We start from the raw sequence: 25,063 nt of genomic DNA on the forward strand, positions 1-25,063 counted from the left end.
AACATCAAAACAACTCAGCGTCCTTTGGTAAACATTTATTATTTGGGGCCAAACAGTCACGTTTTAGATTACCCTACCCCCAGGCTAACAAAAAAATAAAATCTCGCCAAGGGTGTTTTTAATTCACTTTCAGTCCACACATGCAATTACGGGCTTTCAAACACATTCCAGAACCACAGGAGGTCTTTACAATATTTTCTTGATCAACTCAGTGGAGAATTAACCATCATTTCAATTGATTAATGGTTAATTTAAATAATTCCTCTCAGAATGTTTTAAACTGTAGCTTTGATATATTGAGCTGAGTAATGCTGCCCAGAAAAGCTGTGTCGCTCAACATCCCATTGCTGGCGTCTCTGCACACCGAACTAGTAAACATTGAATCAACAGTGCCTCCGCAGACAAGAATTGCAACTCTATTTAGCCTCAATTGCTTCAAGACACAATCAACAAACCATTCACACTCATTTCACACAATTGATGAATTCTTATGCCTATCCCTATTATAACCCCCTAAACACATGGACATTTTTGTCAGTTAGATGTCTGAAAAAAATCAAACAGTTTTGTGAATTATAGAAAAAGCTACTTTTGAATTAATGGTGAAGGAGAGTACTTTTTCAATCTCATGACTGATTTCCTCAAATTGTGGCTGTCCCTCTAATAGACTCAGTGCCCCCAATTAAACGCTGGATACGTCAACCACTTAAAACCGACACCAACTCAAATAGACGGTTCCCTTCTTGTAGTAACTGTGCACCGTTTTTTCACATAAAGACATACTGTAAAATGAGTTCAGCCAATTTAAACTGTAAATGCAAAGGTCAAAATGCTTTGGAAAATGTACGTTTCTTATGCGTGTTCTTTTAGGAGTGTTAATCTTGTCCGGGGAGAAAGCACAGCTGACATCAGCAAGACCTAATCGCTTGCTGAAGAAACAAACATGAAAAGTGTGTTCTTCTACCTCTATTCATGGCTCTGCGCGTGCTGGACATTTAGGATGTGTCATCAGTAAAGCCACAAAACCACAACAGATTTTGCTCTTCTGTGAAACAGCTGGACGTGTTTATGTGCCAGCATTCTTTATCTGTCCCACACATGTGTTTTGCTCACCGTCAGCTGCAGGTCATTTGAAACACTCCTTTCTGCCTCCGTGCTGTCGCAGCAGACTGCTCGCTGTAATTGGAGCTGTTTTGGAAGATAACAGCAGAGATATAACTAGATCTATTTGGCAGGCCATTTTCTCACTACACAATGTGTTGCAACGATGCCAGGGTACTTACCCGAATGTACTACCGAAGCACAGGTAGGCAGCTGCATGGTTAACTTCCACTAGAAAATACAGAATAATAAATTTGATATGACATACTGCAATTGCAATTTTATATGATTGACTTTATGGTGACATTCAATTCACTCCGATTAAGGTAGGATTCACCCCAATTACAATGTAACATGATATGATTGATTCCAAGTAGCGTACTATATATTTCTATTAAGATAGAATCTAGTTCATTCCAGTTATGATGTGATTTGACAATACATCATTCAGTTAAATTACCAGAGGTGGTCATCATCAGTCTATCAATGAGCTTCTGTCAGTCGTTGGCGACAGCCAAACAGCGTTGAGAACAGCCAAATAAGGAAAAAATTAAAAATAAAACAATGTTGAATGCCTTTCGGGTCCCTCAGACCGCAATGACAATGTCCCGTATTGTGTCTATTTCTATTTTGCCTGTTGTTTTTATTTTATTTTTAAAAATGTATTTAGTTGTGTGTCTGCTTGTGCGGAGCCTGCGTATGACATGGAAATTACATTCTCAACGCCGATTGGCTGTCACCAATGAGGTATGGACTAATCCCACGTGAACCAGCCTGAAATACAAAAACCGCAACCCTTGAGGGAAGCTCACTGACAAATTGACAACGCCCACCTCTGTCTCCAGTTATGATGCAATACAATATACAGTAATTACGAGATGACATATTCTATTTACGATGTTATAGGGGAGGAGTCACCAACCGTATTAAAACTGGAAGCTACTTCTTGGGTACTGATTAATGCTAAAGGCTACCAATTATACACTGCTGAATTTCCTGAATTTTTTTAGGGGTAGATTAAAAAATTAGACACATTTCACTTGTCATTTCACTTGTGAATTTGTTTTGGAACAGTCCCACTGTTTACTTTATGTAGTTCTTGTTTACTACCTGGTGTCCATGGGCACCATGGGCCTGACCCTTGTAATAGGGTGTGTGAATAATGATTCACTTAAACTCCCCCACAATACAATTCACTTCAACTATGATAACAGATTTCATATATGGTTCATGCCAATTAGAATATGATTCATTCCAATTATCATCAATAGGATTTACTTCCAGTATGATGTGTTTCACTCCAATTAAAATGAATTCAATTCTACTCAATTTTGGAAAACAAAGTGTCTGTCGCAAATAACCTGTCACAAACTGATGTCAAGTTGATGGATTGAATACAATAGAAATGTATTTAGTTTATTAGAATTACTGAGCTTCTTGTTGTGATACTTTTATCCTCTTGTCCTATGCAAGATGCACCTCTAGATTTACTTGAACTGATGGTGTACAACCGCAGCAGGCCATATTAACAATTGTGTCCACTTTTCCTTCTTTCTTGATGAATTCTAAACGTAGACAAAAAAGTTTCTGCTACCTCTTCTAGGAAGTTAGAATCTTAGCAAATCTAACTTGTTTTTCTGCAGTTGCATTAGTAAAAGATATCACAAATAATATTTGCACTCTTTGCTCCCTCGCGAGAGCCTGTGGCATAAACACTGACTGCCGGTATGTCGGCGGTCTGTGTTAGCACCTTTAAAAGAAGCCTGACTATTGGCTAGCTGAACTCATAAGTGCAAAGGTGCAGTATGTTGGAATTCATTAAAATACTTCCTCCTTAGGCATTATATACTGCGGTATGAAGACCAATCAAAAACTTTAAGTAAGGATGAGTTGTAGGCCCATTTTTATTTTCCATCTTTTATTAATTTTTCCCAATATGACACTTTATTCATCCATTTTGAATGAATAGAGAAACTCAGTACAAAGTCCGAAATAACAGCCGAAATAATACTAATCAATTACTTTTACATCTCCCGCGAGGAATAAATAGCTTCTGCATGCTGGGTGCTAATATGATTCTGACCTCTGGCCTAACATTATCTTTTTGTAAGTGTTGTCTACAGATTGTGCTTGTATATTTGTGCCAAAGTGCAATGTTGATGCTGACGTTAACGAAAGCCCCTAAGGGTGTGCTGGTGAGGTCGAGGAGGACAATCCTTTTATCCTACTCACCCTGCTAATTATCTGACATCTGTGTCACAGAGGGCACGTACACACAAACTGCAAAACCAGCTAATGTACATTTATTAGGAGGTGGTGGCAGAGCGCAGGGAGGGGGCAACAGAGAGCACAAGAGATTACAGTGCTAAACCACTCGGGACTGACCAGCTAATGGAAAGGCCTGCGTACATGTATTCGGAATTGTGTGTCATGTTGTTGGCTATCCTGTATCTCATCTGCCATGCACACACATTCTTGTATTACTGTCTTGGTGGGAGCACACATTACTTATTTTACCTTGATATACATATGACCATGATCTCTGAATACCAAAAGCCTGATAAAAATAATGCAAGCAATGTCATTTTGATCCAAATCAAGCCACATTTTTCCATCATGACTATTAAAAGATGACATATTGTTAAACTGTCTTTTTAATTTCTTGGATACAAATACTAAGGTCTTAGGAGTGTTTGTCCACCAATGAAGTGTGAAATTAAACAACCAAGTAAACATTTTGTTTAGTGACTATTTCTGAAAAAGTATCTGTGAGCAAGCTGTTTAGCACTTTCGCCCACTGTTACGCAACAGTCGTATGAATTTGCATAATAACTGCCAGCAGCGCTGTGTTTCTCCACCCGTAACTGCTCAGTCAGGCAACTATCTTTGCCATTGCATTGATTAGCAACAGCAGCATCCGTCCAGTTCTCTCCAAAAGCTTTGGATCGAAAAGGTCGATTCCAGCAATCTAGTCGCAGCAGAATGAATTCTGAAGTCTACAAAACCATTTTGTCTGACAATTTACAATAAACCGCATCCAAACGGAATCCGGAGAAGCTTCATCATGCAACAATACAATGACCCCAAAACACACTGCCAACACAACAAAGAACTTCATCAGAGGGAAAAAGTGGATGTCTAAGGACTGGCCCAGTCACTCACCTGACCTTAACCCAATAGAGCACACATTTCATCTCCTGAAGAGGAGACTGAAAGAAGAAACCCACACAATATCCCAGCCCAAAGCCCATCGAACGTCTTCATGCCAATATTAAGAAGAAGAGAACGAACGTGTGGCACACCTTAATCGTGATTCGCGGCTGTGTGCTCCTGTAGCAACTGATGCTGTTGCTGGCACACAGATGACGGGTGCCAAGGTGACCTTCACTTCCTGAGTGTACGATCTCTATTGCTTTCATGTTCTCATCTTCATATAGCTCACAGCACACATGCGTGGTTCAGGGACAGATTATGGGCTTAAAACCTTGACTTAAAATGGACCCGCACGTCTTTTGTATGCCATCACCTCGCTGCAGTGCACTTTACATTGATTTTATTAACTCTCCCTGTCCTCTGTCCTTTCATTGTACCCCCTGATTCATATATCAAACTGGTCTGATATATCTGGGCATGTTTCTCTTTTTCTTACATTTTATGTGGCTTTTGTGGGGCTGTACTGATAAAATAAAGTAATTGGACTTGCATTCAAAGTAGGACAATGTCTCTTTGTTATCAAAGTTGATGACCATGAGAAACTAGGGGAGGTTTGATAGAATAGAGGAAATCATTATTTGATAGTATGCGGAATTTGTAATTCTGACCACTTGAAAAAAATCACGAGGAGAAGCTTCATTTAATAATAAGGAATGTTTCCTGTCGTTGGCCACCGGGTTGCCACATCTGTTTTCGATCCACTTGACGTCTGGTGACTGACTAGATCACTCTACAGCTTTCATGTGCTTCTTCTTGAGACACTCCTTTGTTACCCTGACAGCTTGTTTCAGGTCTTTGTCATGTTTGAAGACCCAATGTTCTTGGAAAAGGCTTTATTTTCATCCAAGATTTTAGCGGCCCGTCAATTTCCCCCATTGTATTATAGTCTCTTAGTTTAATTCTGTCTGTAATGTCACAACAGCCATGCGACACAGAATTATTTTTTGAGGCATATAACTATTTACATCGAATTGTTTGCTTTCACCTTTGCTAGCAGAGGCAACAAAGTTAGACACGAGGAGAGTGTTTGCCTCTGTACGTATGGAATAAAATGCCCCACATCCATCTGCCCGTAAAACGGACATTGGGAAAATAGCACCACTCCACTGCGTCCTAATTGGAATGTTTGGACACAGGCTTTATAAAAGCTGGCAGCAGCTATACTGCTCACGGTTGTTCTACCAGTGGTCCCTACACCTTGTCTTTTACTACATGTCAGGATGCATTTAGTGCCTCAGGCTCAAGTCCGAGGGCAAGACTGCATTGTTCTGAACATGTGATAAATATCCCTAAATAAGAGACTAAGGCAGACATTTGACAAAAAAAAACAAAAAACAGACTAAATCAGGCATCACGGCTGGTCGTTGCTCTATTTTGTATTAGACGGAATAGACACAAAAAGACGTGCAATTTGCATTCAGCACAAGTTTTCATAATGTTGAACACAGTTTGCTTGTGTTATTGCGTTAGATCTTAATTCTGAGCAGCATTTAAGTTACAGTTTAGTTTAGCAGTTGGAACTCAAAGTGAGGCTGCCACCAAGGGTGCCCCGACAATGAACCCACTTCCAAAGTCTCTTCCATCTCTTCCTCATACTGAATTGATACAAAGTTGAAAATCAACCACAGCACCCCTATGCTTTTTTTTTTTTTTTTTAACTTTCATGTTGCAGCTTATGATTAAATATTCCCTTCGGCTGTCTGGAGCCTCATTTCCCATTTTCTGACTATTTATCAAATTTCCATCGCCACCATTTTATCTACTTCAGAAAGAGACGTATATTACACTGTATGATCACGACTTCCATTATGCCAAACAATCAGTGGCTTTAAATAAAGGGCCACCTTTACGGTAATTGCGGTACCTCTAGTGAAAATAAAACATAAGGATATGTGCATTGTGTCAAAAGAACCCAGCCACTTTTACATAATAACTTAAAACAAACATAATCTCAAAGCTACAGAGGAACCCACTTTAATAGAAACATAACCAAGCAAACAATATACTATTCAAAAATAACCTTTGAAGGTCCATATGTCATCGTTTTAACATTCGAAGTATTTACATGTGCAAATAGCATTTTCCAAGAGCAATATAAAGTAACTGGGGAAGAACAAGACAAATTTATGTGTAAAGGTGAATACAGTATATCTTATATGAAAACAAATTAATAAGGTGGATGCATCATAAAGTTGCTAAATCTGAATACGATTTTTCCTTTGAATCATTAATTACCTATAAACCCAGGACATAACGTGAGCAAAACTGGATTTTTCAAAATCAAGGTTTTGTTCCGAAGCAATAGAACAAAACATTTTCCCCTATTCATAAATACAAAGAACGTATGGAGAATGCGTAAGGCGGACGTTCATTCAATAAATAAATAAACAAAACTAGCTGTCAGCACCCCACCCGAAACGATTTGGGGTTACGACCCACCAGTTGAGAAGCCCTGCTGTTTATTAAATTTAGCTGCACTCCAAAGATCTGGATTAGTCGCAATAATGGATCCTTTAAATCTCACTATTCTGCAGGGAGTCCAAATGTGATTAAAAATGCTTGATTAAGTGGCTTTTCTCCGGCGTAATTCATCTCTTTGTTTTGAATTAAGTGTGAGGTGCTTTGTTTCACGGCAGAATGCAGCCACGGCGACTTCCATTATGGCAAACAATCAGCGGCTTTAGATAAAGGGCCACCTTTACGGTAATTGCAATAACTCCAGTGAAAATAAAACATAAGGATTTGTGCATTGCGTCTGTGCTCGTTTTAATTTCAGGTATGGCCAGGTGAAATATTTGGAAAGGGGAATGGTGTTTAAATGGCTCACATAGAATATGAAAATGCATTTGATTTCTTCTTATTAGTGTCAACACTTAACCTTCCAGGCCTTTGTTTTGCTCTGCAGTCATGCACTAGATTAAGAATGGCATGCGACATGGTTCGAAAAAAATGAGATTGCTTGCCGTGATCCTGAGCGTGCTACAAACAGAATTGCTTTGCTTGTGGGCTTCATCCATGTTGCCCCTGGCGAAAATGGCAATTTCTTGTCACATTAGCCCACCTCAGACACCAAACAAGACTAACAAATTTCTTTTCTGTGTTTATCCGTGTGCAGCCTGAAGCAGCAACAGCAGTGAGCCGCTCAAGAAAGATGTGGAGTTAGCGGACTTCAGAAATCCTGCCATATGTCACAAACTGAACAGTGTGTGAGTGTGTTTGTGTGTGTGACTGCCCGAGACGTACGTCCACACCTCGGCAAATTGCACGCGTGAGTTTTTTTATTTATTTTTTTCCAATTCTGTGACCTAAAATGATATCTCTTGAGATATCACTGTTTGACATGAGTTGTACACTGACAGTGACCAGAGGCTATGTGGCTGTGGACTGCCATATACAATAATAATACCATCATAAGAATACTAATAATGATAATAATAAAAACAACTCGTGTGAAACAGTCCTGGATTCTAATGATGTCAATGCCCAGAATGTTACTTACAATACAATATTTATATGCTGGCCAAATGTTCAAAAGTGATATACTTTTTGATGAATGGCTGTCTTTTTGCGAAGATTTTTTAGAAAAAAGCTATGTTACATTTTTTAAAATATTGACTTGGTTAGCAATTTATTTACATTTAGTCATAAAGTTCCTTGTCTATAAATTATTCATACTCTTTCCAATGACCAAAACATACAGTTGTCTGGAATGTGTTGATAACTTGGCAAATAGTGGCCAGGGACATTTCTTCACTCAACTGCAGAGGCGTTCATTTTCCGGTGTCTAAATATTAGTAAGCATTTTTTTTTAAATAGTAAATAATATTTACAGAGTATCTGCCGATACCGAGTCCCGATCGGATACCGGTCAGTCAGTGAGTCACACATTGCAACATTGTAGAAGTAAAACAAGAGCACTTAACTCCACTTTCAAGAGGTAGCTTCACATTCAGTCCCAAATTAAAAAAAAGAAAAGTTAATTACCATTACAGGGTGCTGCGGAATATAAACTATATAGTCCAATACTGAAATGAACCGAAATGCAAAATTCTGAATTTACAGACATCAAATACTTCCATAATGCAGACTTTATCCTTGTCATGAGACGCCAGCTTCACTTTTACGTGATCCACTTGTTACAGCAGAGCAAATGTCGCGCTAATAGTTAATAGTTAGGGTAATTTCGTTCGGCATTTTTGTGGAATCTCAGCATTTGCATGGTTGTGGTTTTCTGCCCCATTTCTTTTTCACTCCACCACACAAACGCAAAATGTTTTATTGCGTGATTTCAAATGAAGATTTTGCTGTTCCATTTGGCAATGTCTTTGTACCTCAGGATTATTTTTTTTCTTTGTGACCTTTTAATATTGAGAGAATAAAATAATTTGATCTTTTTTACCCGATGCAGGGACGTGAGTAGAAAAGGAGGAACGCTTGAGTAACATCAGCGAGGATAGGCTACAGAACAGGATGAGGATAAGCTGCATAGAAAATGACGGCTGATTGGGAATATGAAAAATATCAGGACATAAAAAAATGAAATATCTGTCCTCAGTACCTCTTAACACGACAGTTTTTTCCCACTTTCCAACTACTAGAAACTGAATCAACACATCAACATTGAACTCATCATTTGGCCAGTGTATGAATCATCTCGTTTAAACCGTATATTAAAATGATGGCCATAGAACACCATTTACGATGAAGTATCAAGCTATCGAGTGCACCAAATGTTTGGATCCTGATCCAGTTCTCACTTTGGGCTCCTTCTCACACCACGTGACAACCACTCAGGCCCACACCATAAAAATCCAAGGACAAGAAAACCCCTAATGACCTCAGCTTGCATGAAAATGTCATATTGTGTGACAATGACTCCAGAGGACGGAAAGGACTCCAACCAAACGATTGACCCAACACCAACTTTGAGGTCATTCTGAATAATCAAATGCTGCCTTGGATTGATGACAGCAGACAGACAAACAGCAGCACAAAAATGACTTCAACTTTTCAACTGGAAGCTCAAGTTGAAGCTAGTGAAAACATTCCTACAGAGCTGAATATTGATGTCAGAAGCAGTCCGGCGGCAACAAAAAACTACCCTGGTCTGTTGAAAAGGGCAACGTGTATTCTAACTTTTTCTGTTGCTAGAGCCAGAGGAAAAACATCACTTGCAAACTATGTAGCAGTCAGTGTGTAAAGATAATGTATCTCAATGCATGGAAAAGGTTGCAAGATTCACTTGCTTTTTTTTTCTTTTGCGTAGATTGCTTGCACATTTTTGCAATAGTGCTGCTCTCTAGTGTTAGCTTAATAACGCATTATGGCTCACACCTCAGCAACAAAGATGGCAAATTTTAGTACAGATTCACCTTTGTTTCTTGAAAGGTGACACCTTTTGATACCTAAACTGTCAACATTGTGCAAGTCCTCTTATCAGAGTGTCTGTGAAGTGAATTTTTAATTGTTTGTAGCACTTTAAGAGGGGCAAAGGCTTCGCTTCCCTGTGCTGTTGCTACACGGTCTGACATTGGCCAACAGTTTGAATGGAGAACTGAAATGGCAAAGCACTACACTAAGCTACTATTTTTTGTTTTCGGATGAGATCCGTTTCACTCATACAAAAAAAAAAAGAAGATGTTTTTCTTTGTGCATTCTGTGAGAGAAGAGTGAACTGCAAATGACCTTCTCTAATTAGACTGTTTTGAAGCGGAAAAGAAGCAAAAAAAAAATGTTTTGTGTAAATAAGCAGTAGCTTCAAGTCTGTGTATTGAGATTTATGAGGATTTTGTATTTATATTGTTTCTCTGCACTAAGCCACCGGGTGATGAGGGAAATGTGTTCTTCTTATTGAATAAAATAAATAAATATACTGATATGAGAATAAACTGCCTTTTGAGTGTATAATCGAAAATCACTGCACTAACATGCAGGGATTTTGGCTACAATGCTGGAGTTAAACTGATGGATTAAAATACAACATCGAAACTACAGTCAAATATCTTCTCTCTTTGTCCCATAAAAAATAAGGTTCAACTCCATTGTAATCCAGGGGTGCCCAATACATTTTGCAAAGTGGTCACATGAAAAACTGGAACACTTGCCGAGGGACAAGGCAATATGCTAACCTCAACTTTGTCCATACAGTATATGATTTCATGCATTTTTTCAAAAAACACATTGTATTGTTTCAATAAACTGTTATGTGTGTAGATATGGTATGCATTGCTGCCAACAGCAGTTGCTAGAGGGGTCAGAAAAGTCACTCAATGCAGCAAAAATGTTGCAAAGTTGACAAAACATTCGGCAAGTCGTAGATCTTGCTCGCTACCTTCCTTGTACACGTGTCAACACATGCACGTAAAATAAAAGCACACCTTTCAAAATAAAAGCATCACATATTTGACCATTTGTGGCCCCCAGAGCATACTTTGCCCAGGCGCAGTATAATCTCTGACGGAGAGTGGGAGAAAATGTGGTGCTGAATGCAAATCCAGCGTAAAGCTTGGATGTGATTTGTTTTGAATATAGAAAAGGCGGCAAGCATGCTGGAAGATTAGAAAAAGTATATTCTGCTTGTTTCCAAATGAGGGAACTGCTTCAAAGCTTGGCGCTTGCAGCAACATTTCCATGGTAACACAGCTGTTGCAGAAGACTGAGGAAGAGCGGCTGTGGCTCGTCACAGAAGACGTGCGCGCTTTCAATAAATGGTGACAAAGAACACAACCTGCCAATAGGACGCAGTCAAGGGATAAGTGAATGACGTGTTTACTAACGCTCTTATATTTCATTTGAGTAAAACAAGAGTGATGAAGGGAGCAAGGGGAAGTCAAGCAACGAGGAGATTCTGTGCATTCTCAATGGCCAATAGGAGATGCGCTGAATAAAACATTCAAGACGGTATCATGTCGTTTGCACTGTGCTATCCTGCCTATGTGTGTTATAAGTAAGTGGGATTGCGAATATAAGGTCACCCCTCCTGGAGCAAGGTATCACGTTCATAAATATTGATGACCTCAGGTGGGCAACTCCCTCTGCAGTTGGCTGCATACAGTTCGGCTCTTTGGAGAGTGTTTGATGGATGATGTTGCATTTACACTCAAATACCTTTAGTGATTATTGAACACTTTCAGACTACTAGTATTAAAGAGTTTGCAACAAATGCCATATTTTCTTAAACAGTCGACAGGGGCGGTTATTTACTCGGCTGTGGATGGGGGGAACCGTTTATTAAGTTGTGGTGTATCAGTACTGATTGATCTTTCAATCTTTGTTATTTCTTTTAAACAAATGAGTGATGTGGAGGAATGAAGAGAAATAAGGAAGATTGGGTGGAACATAAACATGGATGCACACAACACTGCGGAGCGAATGCGTCAGAGCCTACTGGAAGCAAATTGTTGCTCACTAAATATGACAACTAAGAAGATATTTTTATGCGTTGATGTGATGTTTTGGCAGACTGATTACAAATGCTCAATTTTTTTTAAGTTAAGAAATTATTATTATTATTTATTGTGTCCGGCACAAGACCTTGGAATGAATGTCAGCGGTGTCCAAACTATGGCTTGGGGTCCATTTGCAGTCCACCGTAAAATGTTTAGCGGCCCAAAGCATATCTTGACATGGGGCGCAATTAGTAAAAAAAAAAAAAAAAAAAAAAAAGTGTATTACATTAGAAGTGTAGCCAGGGGCGGGATGGCCATTGTGAATTTTGAACAATATGTAAATTTTCCCTGACGGCCGGTGTATTTCCGGGCCGGTCCCGGAGCATCAAGCCCGCCATCAACTGCGACTGGCTGTTGCTGTCAACAACGGTGATGCGAGCCCAAGTGGGACAGCAACAAACAGATTTCCACTTCACTACCCCTCTCCACATAGAAAGCTGTTCATTGTCAGTGCCTGTCGGACCGTCCCTGTCAAAAAGTATTGTCCGTGCACCCCAACCCTCCTCGGTTCAACCCCACAGCCCCGCCTGGCATTTGAGAGGATGGATGGAGTTTGGCAGTCTGAAACGGCCAACAAAAACCAAAGAGATCTCATGCTAATACTTGCAGACAGAGATAAGATGTCCAATGGCAGCAATTGTGATGATGCTGTTGGTGAAAGGAGGCCTAAGCTGTTCTGTTTTGGCATAAACCATGCACAACAACCTATAACGTTGTCACTTCCTAAACTTTTTTTTTTTTTTTAGCAGTGAATTGTACCTTTTGGTTTGGTTATAAACAAAAGCACAAGTATATTTTGCTTTCAGGTTGGAGTTACAAGTGGAAAGAACCCACTGCCTACAAGGTCAAATAAAACATCAACATGCGAGAATTTTACTACTGCTGTTAAATAGAAGCCACTACGTCCGCCTCTGTGACTCAAGGTCAGAGTCATTATGTAACCACATGATAATTATTTTTAAGCTTAATTTCAAATAAAGCCAACAAAGACTCTCTCTCCACTCACGCAGACGTTCTGCTTCTGCGGTAATCCAAATATGTCTCTCGCTGTATTTCAAATGAGGACGCTTTGCCAAGTGCAAAAGCTTTCCTCCGGTAAAAAGCTTTTTGTTGTTGCGCAGCGCGGGACAGGAGCTTTAATTAAAACGCTGCAGTGACACCTTCACAGGCAGGCTGTGTGTATGTGCGTGTTTAATGCACAGGTGGGTTATCTTGCATATTGATGTCTATGTAAGTGTCTGTCTGAGTTTTGAGACGCAGCAAATTTTGAGTGTGTGTAGGTGCGTATGTGTGTGAGTGTGCAGATGTGTGTTCAGCCATAAAATAATCATTATGAAGTGGACGCGCCATCTAACGCCTTTTCACCATCTGCAGACAAATCACTCTTTGCTCTCAATAAAATTTGAATTGACTAAAGAATGAACATTACCTTTTATGACAGGCATAATTACTGAACTGTGGTACGTTTGATTTCAAAGTCTCATAGCGGTCCACTCGATGTACTCCAATAAATACTAAAACCCAAGAGTTGTCTTTTTAGTTTAGTTCTTGCAAGAAAGAGGAGTGAATGTACAGAGCAGTGTACTGTGTTAGGTCTTCTGACTACACTGCGGCTCAGACAGACATGTCCCACTCATAGTAAGCACTGAGCCGTCTCTTGATTACAAACATACAATTGCTTCTGATAACGTGAAAGAAAAAGAACCAAATCAAAAATAACTTTGGATAATGTGCCATATGCTGCATTTATATTATATGTCCATTACACATTATATTACAATACATTATACATTTTTGAAAGTAATTTCTGGAAAAAATATATAAAAACTATGAGGACTGAATTGTGGAGACACAGAATAGCAAACTTTTGCCTACTTTTGTGGGCGCGGCATGAGTCGCCACTCTCCCACTACATTGGGGCACAATTAGAGAAGAAATATATTTTGAGGACGATTTTTATGCTGATTAAATCTAAAATTGGCATGCCGTTTCCAAAGTTGCAGTCAAACACAGGTGTCAAACACGAGTGCCCGAGAGCCACTTTCCTGCATGCTATAGATGTTTCCCTCCTCCAACACACCATATTCAAGGATCGTTATCAGGCTCCTACAGACCTTGCTGATGAGCTCTGTGGTTCAAGAGCATTCAGCATATTCATCGACAGTCTCTAATTTTGAAGCCACATTTTATATATGTGGTGTTTTTCTAATCATTCCAATTTGGCATTCTGTCATGGACATGGCATCCACCATATCTGTCAGGATCTTAAAGGGATGCATAATTGCTCTTGAACAATACATCTGATTGTATGTAGTTGAGACAGACACAAAAGGGACTGCACATGAGCATGTTCCACAGTTCTAAAGTAAACTGTGCATAAAGTGGGTGAAGCAAGCAAGGCAGCATTTGGCCTAATCCTGTATGTATCTGGGCCTCCACTCAGGAGGGGGACAGACAGTGTAATAAGTGTGTCTGTCAGTTGACGACTACATCTGATGTCCCACCACTCCCAAGTGACTGCTGTAATCGCAACAACCACAGCCGGCGAACTAAATCTGTAACACACACACACACGCGCGCACAGACACACGATAACACTCAGAAAGAGCGTCTACAGTTTAAATGAGTTTGTCAAAGCCAACATGAAGAGAGTCAGGTGTCTCTCTCCGTCACCACTTCACTTTATATTTTAAAGTTCCACCCACTATTGTCAAATCGATGCTTATGCAATTAAGGGGAAACTACAACGAAAATTAGGTTTAGGGTGATGATGTAAAAATGTGCAATGGCCAATCAAGTTAGATTATGACATGATTTAAAGAGTATCTCAAAGTTTTACTTTTTATTGCATTAATTCGCAATAAAAATAAGTCTTGCGAAATAAGGCGATGTTATTCAAGGAGGAGAATGAACGTCTTCCACTTCCGGGTCATAGCTTTGAGTGTTTCCGTGTCAGAGAAATTGGTGTCCACTAGAGGGCAGACTATGCCTGTGAAAACAATACTACAGAGAAGGAACGCACATGAAAAAGAGCACTGCAGAGTTCTCGTCCTCTGTCCGACCGTCCACAAAATGGGCATCCGTCCCAGGGATGGACGGACGGAATGCCCACCTTTGCATATAGCCAGATCAACACTAATAAATGTTACACACAGACTTTGCATATGCATTAAATCTCGACGGTACTTAAAAGTTGCATTAGTGCCATTTAATTGTATACCAAAAGTGTCGGTTAAAACGGATTCCCGAAGCAGAAACAACAAAAAAGCCACAAATTCAATTAAAAGTTTCAGCTAAGCAGAAAATTACCTTTGCAGGGACATAAAAAGGCGGCAGTTTGTTTTAATGGATCAGCATTATGTAGGAGCAGGAAGAAAAAGGGGAAGGTGGTCAAGCAGTGAAAGGTTTGGCCTTGTCGGATTGGATTATTGTGTAAAACATTTGATCAAAAACAAAAAACCTCTAAGGCTTTTTTAAAGCCACATTCAATAGTGCTGCAAAGATCTATTCGGTTGGTTGACAAGCAAAGCGTCTCAAAGCCTGAAACCTTCATGATAAAGACGAGTCTATTGAGCCCTAGTTTACGAGCCGCGCTGCACTGCAGTGTTACGTCTTACTCTGATTGCGACAACAATAAAACCGGCTATCTATGGCCATGTCAAATTCCAGGAATTAAATCTTTCCAGTGTGAAGCAGTTCAGCGTTTTAATGGGCGAAAAGTTGCATGAAATAATTCATTAAAGACTGAAATAAATGAACCATTCTCTTCCCTTAATGACACACATCCTCTCCTCACTCGAAAGCAGTGGACAACGTGAAAGGAGCTGGCCATTAATGAGGCACTGTGTTGTATTAGTGGACCAGATGAGCACGCATTAGAACACTGAAAAACACTTAGCCTTCACTTGAAGAATACGGTGGAAGTCATAGCCGACAAGTTAAGGTTAAATCACCCAGTGGTTGCTTCACAAAAAGTAGGTAGAGCTATGTTGAGTTTTGTTGGATGTGCAAATTAGCTAAATGCATTAGCCTTTGATAAGCGACACTTGCCAGATTGCTTGAATTGGTTTATGGGGTATTTGTTTTGCTGATGTGTCAATATGCCACATACGCACAGTTCAATCAATGAGCTATTTCCTTAAACATCAAACAGATTGTTTGTTTAATCTATAAAGTGTGTCATAAAGGTTCCAGGGCTGGTGTCACAGCAAATGTATTTCAGATCCAGACGTGTTTTCCCCTTGTGTATTCCTGCTGCAGTCAAAGGCACTTTCTTAGCAATCATGCACTCCAGTAAAACGTCTTCCAGGTTCCCCGGCAGCTTCGTTATCTCAACAATCTTGATGTCGTTCATATCTTCAAAACGGATCCCCTTGTTGGACTCCTTGAGCTTGGGAAAGGGCGGAGGGATAAATCATGGAGCCGGGTCAGAAAGTAGGGAGGTTGCTCCAGCACGGCAATCTTCTTCTCTGCCAGGAACTGCCGGATGCTCAGGGTATTGTGAGTTTGGCCTACCACAATTTTCGCCTCTTAATTTAAAAAAAAAAATGGCCCAGCAGCTAATACAGTTTTACCTTTGAGCAGATTATTTCCAACCACAGTTTTAGAACAGATTGCGTTCGACCTCAGAGATTCCGGTGTAAATTATTTTAGGCCACAAAGCTGGGTGTCATTCAGTGAAGGGCAAAGGACACTATATGGCTCAGGTTCCTAAAACCTGCGGGTGGTTTGATGTCTATGCAGTTGACAGTTTTCTCATGAGCGTCACTTCGAGTGTGTCAACACAGCCGAGCAAAGCCAACAGAATGGTAAACAAAATCGCGCGCGTGCATTAGTCACCCTCACACAATCCATGACAGGTGGCATGAACACACAACACTTTACAGCCAACATCACTGCTGTCTCACGGAGCCCACTCAGTAAGATCAACTCAATCAAGCATGATTTTTAATGACGGATTGATAATTTATTTACACCAATTTTAAGATCGCCCATCCTTGCAACCAAGTCTGCGATTACTTTCTGTTTGTGCAACACGAGCGGCTAATTGCCAGCATCTTTTACCAATCAGTGCCTTTCATTTCATGATAACTATTTGCCAACAAGCTGTAAACAGATGCATTCATCTGAGATGAGGGGCTCATTACTCCTGAGTGCGCAAATGCAGCTCTGTCTGGCAATCTGTGTTAAACACCTGTCGCAAGCCGCCTCTTTTCATACCCTCAGTTGACCTGCTTATTGTGCAAAGTTGCATCACGTGTACACATGACAGGTGAATGGCTAGTTTGCATAGCATTATAGTGTACGTCAGGAAAGTGGGATTTTAGGGACTTTCAGTTCAGTACAGGATAGATTCAGAATATTGGGCCACACAATCGAAATTGATTAATCAATTAGACATTGGAATGGAATAGACCTTTTAGTTTAAGATAATTATTGATCCATAAATCAGGGCTTCTTAGTTTGTGGAGAATGTCATTCTTTTCCCTCCAGCTCGGTCCAAGAAAGGTCGGCGTACTGGAATGACTATGGTATGGACTCAATCAAACACCTTACCTGACTTGTTTTCCAGATTAATGGACAAAGATTCCTACAGACACACTCCACAACAAAATCTATCAAAAAATAATGTAAGCTTTTTGATTGCAATTGGCGCTGACCTGATGTGTGATAGTCAGGTGTCCCAATAATTGTGTTGGCGTCCAACAAGATTGCAGTAGACAAGTGAGCATTCCACAACGTTGTGTGTACTGTGTACATTTTTTTGGGGGGGGAGCAATTTATTCGTTCCTCGCAGTGTGGCTCTGTTCTTGCTGTTTCTCTACATTTCTGCACCAGTCCCTTTCATTTTTTTTTCAACCCCAGTTTCATTAGACCAATGGTGTCAAACTCAAGGCTCGGGGGCCAGATGTGGCCCATCGCATTTTTCTATGTGGCCCGCGAAAGCAAATTAATTATATAGTCATGTTTCTCACTAAAATACAGAAATTGCAAGCTGTCTTCAATTTCAAAAATGTTGAGATATTGCAAGTATTTTGTTACCAATTACCGCTTAAAAATAAAGCAAATAAATAATAATATTTGAACAAATAGTTTTCATTGGCCTCTAATTTCCAAATGAGTTATTCATCAATTTGTTGTGTATGTGTAATGATGCAATCATTTATTTAGGTTCACAGTCAACAGCCCTCTGAAGGAAACCATAACTACGATGGTTTTACATACCTACTGCAAAAATATGTTTGCCACACTTGCACTAGGCCTATATTGAAATAAACTGACAGTTTAGTTGACTAAATACATAAATGCTCGAGGTCCCAATTACTGTATGTGGCATATTGTTTTTCTCAGCATGTTGTCTATGTACTGATAGCAAGTATGACAACAAAATTAAAGCAGATACTTGCTCTGGGGGAAGCAGCATAACTTTTGAAAGTTAATTTTATCCAAATTCAATCAGCCTCCGTTTTGGATTTTCATACAGATGTAGGCTGTGTCTGTTTGCACTTGGAAGCGTTTCTCCCGCAGAGCTGCATTACCAGCAGTTTGGCAGAAATTAGCCGTAATCATATTAGCCACTCTCCTCCTCGTCTGCCGCTGGGCATACATGTGCCACTTATCTCAAGCCGGCAATCGTCTGTCAAGGTCGTGCTAACGCCGACAAAGAAAGATGGATGATGAAAAGTCGGTGAAATCCGAGGCTGCCCAACTGCCTCTCGAGGTATTTTGCAACTCAAATGTGACGACCTCGTTTCGGCTTGTCGCCATGGCCGCCTGGTCATGACAGGAAGGAGGTGTCAGAGGTTAGCGGTGAGACAGCAGGATCAGCTCCATCAGGCTGCCATGCCTTGATAAGACAATCCCCACCCCCACTCCCCTGAAGGATCATGTGATCAAGAGGAGGCTCTTTCCCATAATGCATTGTGTCATCAGTAAGTCCGTCCAAATTCAGCCTCCCCTGAGAGGGACCTTGCTGTGTCGCCACCTGTCTGCGTCCCCCAAGTCTGAATGTCAGTGCTGTCAGTCAAGCTCACTACCCTGCCCTCCCCAGCATTACTTCAGGGACCCTTCTAGCGACAAACATTACGCATCAAAAGACAGCTGGTGTGATCAATTCTGTCATTTGAGCTGCAGTACTACAGTTTTATATATAAAGTATCGGCGCGCGTGTGTGTGTACAAATATAGTTTAAAAAAAAACGACACATTTCAAACAATACTACTGTAAAATGTATTTTTTTCTGCAAAAGCCACAAACAAAACCTATGATTTTCAGCTGACCGGCAATACACCTCTAACTTTGTAAAAGTTTCCACACTTTGTAAAAGTTTCCACACAATTTTATTTCTCAGTGGACTGACAAAGGTGCAAGCCATCTCACACGCTAGATAAACAACATCATTTGTCGCATCTGTCAGTTTTAACCACGCAAATTTAATTTTGTCTCCCGGTTAAGACTCCATTATTGCTGCCAAAAAAACGTATCCAGGGAGACTTGGAACTTGTGTGTTGATGGATCAACAATGTGACCGTGGAGCCAGCTGTTTGCTATCCAGGCATACAGCAGAGTGCAGTTTGAGGGATTACGACTAAGTCACACACACACTTGCTAGGATCATGGATTTATGGGTGCTGTGCAAAACTTGCATTTCTGCATTTACTTTGCTCAGGGGTCAGGTAACGACCAATCACGGCTCACCTGTTTTCTGAAGCTAAGACATGATTGGTTGTGCTAACAAAAGCAAAACACCATGAAGAGGTCAACAAATAGTAAGAGTGTTCTACAACCCTTTAAGCAACACATATTTCAACACAAATTGTAGAGAAAAAAATGTGGACGGTCAATATAACAATATTCACTTTATCCCCTGTGACTTCTCTCAAGTGGTCAAGGAATGCAAAGCAATAGGAGCAGCACAATGTCCATTGAAGTTAAGCAAAAAATGTGTCATTAACTGTTAATTTTTTTACATTCTTTATGGCATTACTTTATTGCGTTTTCCTAGTAAACTAATACAAACATCAAAGACGTCAACTGAGATGACAGCAATGTCTATGTTTGATAGTGACTATGTAGCATGCACGTTAGCAGTAAAGGTGAATGTGATATTGGTTTTGGACCTTGTCCCATCCCTCCATCCATTTTCTATGACATGTTTCCTCATTAGAGTCACAGGTGAGTTGGACACTATGCCATCTGACAGTGGGCGAGAGGCGGGGTATACCCTGGACTGGTCACTAGCCAATTGAAGGGCACATATAGACAAACAAGCACTCACACTCATGGACAATTTGTCTTTGAGTCTTATTCAAGTCTTCAAGTCAATCAAATTAACGTGCATGTTTTTGGAATGTGGACAAAGTCAGAGTCTAGATGAGATTTGAACCCAGAACCTCAGAAGTGTAAGGCGGACGCATCAAGTGTCAGGCCACTGCGTGCTGCCTCATCCACTACAAACACAAAATATACACACAATACGCATACAACTGCACCCAAATTTCTTCAAACAGAAAACAAAAATCTTTACATCTCTATAAAATCTACCTTGAAATCATCATAATTCAGAAATTCAGTTTAATGAGGTATTGTATTCTATTGTCTACCTGTAAGTTATACCCAATAAGCTTTTTTTCCTTGTTTTGTGCCCGAGTGCTGCAAACAATCAAATTCGATGAAAACCCAACTTCCTTGACAAGTGCAGTAAATGAATACATATGCACTCTCGGGCAAACACGCACCACAAACTGCATCTTGAAGGTGGTCGATCAAACATTTAATTTTGCTCTGGTTGCTGACAGAGGTCCCTCACACCGGCCCATGGAGACAAGCAGCACTTTATCGACTGGCGCCCAAAGTGGCCCAGCAGCTATTACAGCCGCCATGAGTGACTAGCCCAGTCAATAGACTTTCTATTAGCGCACCGCTCCCTCAGCCCCATGTCAGCACACACACACACACACACACACACACTTACAGCAATAGAGGCACACAGGCTATAGGAAGGTCAGCAAAAGGAGCAAACCCCTCAGGATTATGTGCCATGTTAGTAAAATAGAGGACTACCATTGGATCGATAATAGGAACAAGCAGGTGATAAACTCAACTAAATATACAAGAAATGACTCCTCATCAATCGTTATTACACCAAGACAAAAAAAAATAAGGGGGCAGGGGGGTGACCATTTTGCTCAATCCCATAGTGACATTTATGGCACTCAATGACTTTGTGCTCACTTTCCCGAGGCAACTTGAGGCCAAACAGGCTGAGCAGTGAGGTGCTCATGTTGTTTCCCTCCAACAGAGGGAATAATTGGCCAGGCAAGGAGCCACGTTCATGCCAGAATATCCCACACACACAACCTTTATCATTAATGATGGTACGCTGCTTGAACAGACACAGATTCATCTGACAGCACTGCAGAGAAAAGAGTCAAAGAAAGCAGCGAGGAGATCTTTAAGACAAACAATGATCTACGTTTGAATTACACAATCATAACAGTGGGTACACCAACACAATCTTAGGTGACACAATGTGTAAACTGAATAATAATGCTCAATTTCAACAGTGTCAACGAGGTATTATTTCAATTATATGTTTACTATTGCGGTTTTAAAATGAGAGTAGGTACTAGGGTTGGGCGGTATAACGGTAATACGGTATTCCGCGCTGTCTAAAAATAGCAACGGTGTCCATTTTCCCAAATAGTAGCCTCCACTCAAATAGACACGGTGACTAAATTAATTGCCCGGTGCATCACCCACATCAACAAACTTCATCCTTTAAATAGACACCTTGGGAAAAATAAGTTCTGCAGGCTATTATATGAAGAAATACAAGAAATAAGGTAACAATGAGCATATTAGAAACACCTCGCAGAATTACCTATAGTACTGACTTGTGGAGATGGAGTGGTAACTTGAGCATGTGTACATAAAACATCTCTCGAATAAAAAATAATAGCTGCAGTGCTGGTAAGAATTATGAATAATATAGCCAATGGTTATTCATAAAAATACCTCTTTCCAACTATGGTTTTCTGCTGCGGGGATGTACTTAGAAAACAATTTGCACAAAAAAAGCCTTGGTTCAACTAAAACAAAACCTCAAAAATCAAACACTAACATGCAGTGTGAACAGTGCTTCAAAACAAGCCAGTAAACAATTCATCATTAACGCGCTAACTGAAAACAAAAAATAGGCAAAGGCACAAATAACACGAGTGCGGGGCAAATCAAGCTTGCAGCGATGAAATCAACAAAACATCTTTTTTTTTTCTGTACTGCGAAAAGTGCAGTATTAAACACAACATTCTCTCGCCCGCGTTGCCATTTCAATGAATATGTATTTACTTTGAAAGGCCTCGCATGTTTCCTGCACACATAATGGGATGGGGCAGCAGCGTGGCTGAGCACAAGGACGAAGCAAACGCGAGTTAAATTGGGAAAGACAGAGCAGAAAAACGTTTGCTTTCACTTGGATTCATTGTGACAAGAGCTGCGCACGATTCCAAAATCACCTCAATAAAATCGACGCTTTGTCCAGTGTAATGCTGTTTATCCTTCATAAAGCCAATACACCAACGATGCTATTTTTTCCATCCATCCATTTTCTATAGCGCCGGAGCTGGAGCCAGTCACAGCTGACTTTGGGTTGCGACAGTCAATCGCAGGGTACGTCTAACTCCACACAGAGGGTCTGAGCTGTGATTTGAACCCAGAACCCCCCACCCCTCCCCTCTCGCTTAGTTTTAAATTAAAAATCAGTTTCAAATTCAAGGGCCTTTGACTTTTTAGTTCCCACTGTAAGTGTTTTTGGCTGGTGCGTTTTCTTCTTGAGGTGCCAAAAGAGTTTTTAATAGAAATGAAAAATTACCATAATGTCATTTTAATGTGAAGCTCAGCTGGCAGGCGAGGATAATGTATTGTTGCTACCTACTTACAACTTTGCATGCACGGATAATTACATTTTTTATGATTTAGTTTTACTTTTTCTCCACTTCCTTTTTTATAGGATGCACGTGGGATTGGTGGTGGCCTCGAGCGGATGACTGTAATTTAATAGTAAGTAGCAGGACTTTTGCATGTGTGCCTACGTGTGTGTTTGTTTCTAATCACTCTAGTGCCACCAAGCCACGGATATGAGAAAGGACAAAGCGACATGGGCACTGACATATGAGGAGGAGGACGACGACTGACAACTTTCTCCTCAAGGTTGTCTTCATTCACGTCGCATTACACTGACAGAGTCCACCAAACACACCGCTGGAAGCGCACCAAACACACTAAAGAGCTAATGGCAGCTAAAATGTGTATTTGTAGACATTCATTCCCAAGGAATCTGCCTAATTTGAGCAAAAAGCAGGATGTCATTGTTTATTTATGGATGCTCTTTCTTTCCACTTTCTCACTGGCTCACAGTCGGACATTTTCTCCCGTAGGCAACACAAAAGCAGCAACCTTGTGACGGCTTAATCATGCATACGGAAAAGTGACGGACTCAAATGGGAGGGACACGTCAACAACGTGAGAGTGTGTCAGCCGCTCACACACTTGTCTTTTTGTTCATCTTTCAAGGACGCCATCTATTCATTTCAACAGGCAGTGAATTGGGATTTTGGGGAGGGAAGAGCACACTGATTTGCCATGCCCAAGGGTTTGGGGGGGGGGGGGCGACGGTGGTTGGAGTCAAAAAATGAAAATACATAAAAAAAAGATGATGATTGGGGATTTTTTTTTAAAGAATCCCCCATGTAAGGAATGTTCTGGATGTTCTCTCTTCCATATCATTGCACACTGTCTCACTTTCTGCTTTTAAACTTTTTTTGTGCAATTTTTCTGATGGAGTCATCATTTTAAGTGCTACGTCAGCTCAAAGAAATAAAGCAGAGTTGGATGGTTAGAGAATTCAATTATATTCCGAGTGTACCTTGTAAAGATGAAAGTATCAGGACACCTGGCCGCGACAGGAAGTGGAAATAAAAGAAATGTAGACACCGAAGCACAGTCCCACAAAGATGGAAGCATAGAATTGTCCAAAACTGGTGGGATTCTTATCAGATGTATCCATCTACCCTATAATCTTTACAGGTGAACTTAATGTGGCTTTCTCTAAACTTTTGAATGCGCATGTCCAACTGTTCACAATTTCAGTACTTTTTGCACAAGTTGGTGTTCTGAAACAAGGAGCTGAACCACAAGTAGCTGTTTGATTCATGAATCAACTGATTCATTTCAAAGGAAACTCAGTGGTCACTTCCCTTTGAGAACAACCCTGTTTGAAGCTTCGCAATGGCGAGGTAATATTCATGATGTCGAAATGTGAACAGAATTCCGAAATTTCTCCCACGAGCAGACTACCCTGCAACTTTTTGGAAGTAGTGTATGTTTCATGCAGTGCTGGACTGGCCAACTGGCTTACAAGGCGGGTGCCCGGTGGGCCGGTGTTTTTTTTTGTGTGTTTTTTTTAAAAAGGGGGAGATGCGGTGCTATTTAATTATTATTTTCCTCCATTTTACTTCAAGAAACTGGCCCACAATTTAGAGGGAGCAACCCATTAATCAATTTACAATATAGACAGCAAACTGTACCAATCAACATCAATGGGAGAGCTGCTGGAAGCTAGGGGTGGTCAGGAATCTGGGTGGGCCAAAGTCAAAATGCCAGGACGGATTTTTGGGCCGGTTCAGCCCTAGTTCGATGTGGGAGTGGAGAATCATACATATGAAGTCACCAGAAGCTCAGAATCACACCTGCATCCTATATTCACTACCATCATATTCAACTACACTTGCAAATCAGCCTTTAACATCCAAATGAAGACAATTGGGGGTGACAGCAAACATTTTGAAAACATGAACTCAACATGTTTATAATTGGCTCTTTCGCAATGAATTAACAGAGTCATCACTCATGTCCGGACAGTTGGTTAGTTTTGTGGTCTCACATTAGAGTACACAGCTGACGTGCGAGTCATCCAAATGCAGATCCTTATCCGAAACGGAAAAAGAATGCAATGTGTTTAATTTGGTTGATCTTTATTGGTGTGGAATCAAGTGAGACAAACAAAGTCTCACATTTAAGAATATTAAAGTCTAAAATCTGCACAGGCAACAGCTGCGAGCGTGTTGTTTCTGAGAGCCAGAGCAAAGTGCAAATCTCTCCTCAGCACCTCCCCTTTTATTCAACAGATCTGGCGAACGGCTCGGTAAAGACGAGTGTAATTGTTGTGGGTGCGAGGGTAATCCTTTTTTGCTTTTCCAGCCAATTTCCCAACCCCCTGAAATGGCTTGGCAAAAGGAGTG

The 25,063-nt window shown here is 40.5% G+C and overlaps 1 protein-coding gene across 1 annotated transcript in view; it reads left to right on the forward strand.

Annotated features, from left to right (window-relative positions):
* Window positions 1-10,307, forward strand: part of LOC147139903 (zinc finger matrin-type protein 4) — a 61,706-nt gene extending 51,399 nt beyond the window's left edge. Inside the window, exon 7 of the mRNA XM_086045907.1 lies at window positions 7,430-10,307. Coding sequence (XP_085902033.1) covers window positions 7,430-7,451 — 22 coding nt within the window. The 3' untranslated portion in view covers window positions 7,452-10,307. The remainder of the gene's footprint in view (window positions 1-7,429) is intronic.
* Window positions 10,308-25,063: the final 14,756 nt, after the last annotated feature.

The sequence above is a fragment of the Filicampus tigris genome, chromosome 11 (genome assembly GCF_054856515.1).
Source record: "Filicampus tigris isolate MCC_2025a chromosome 11, RoL_Ftig_1.0, whole genome shotgun sequence".
NCBI classification, from domain to species: Eukaryota; Metazoa; Chordata; class Actinopteri; order Syngnathiformes; family Syngnathidae; genus Filicampus; species Filicampus tigris.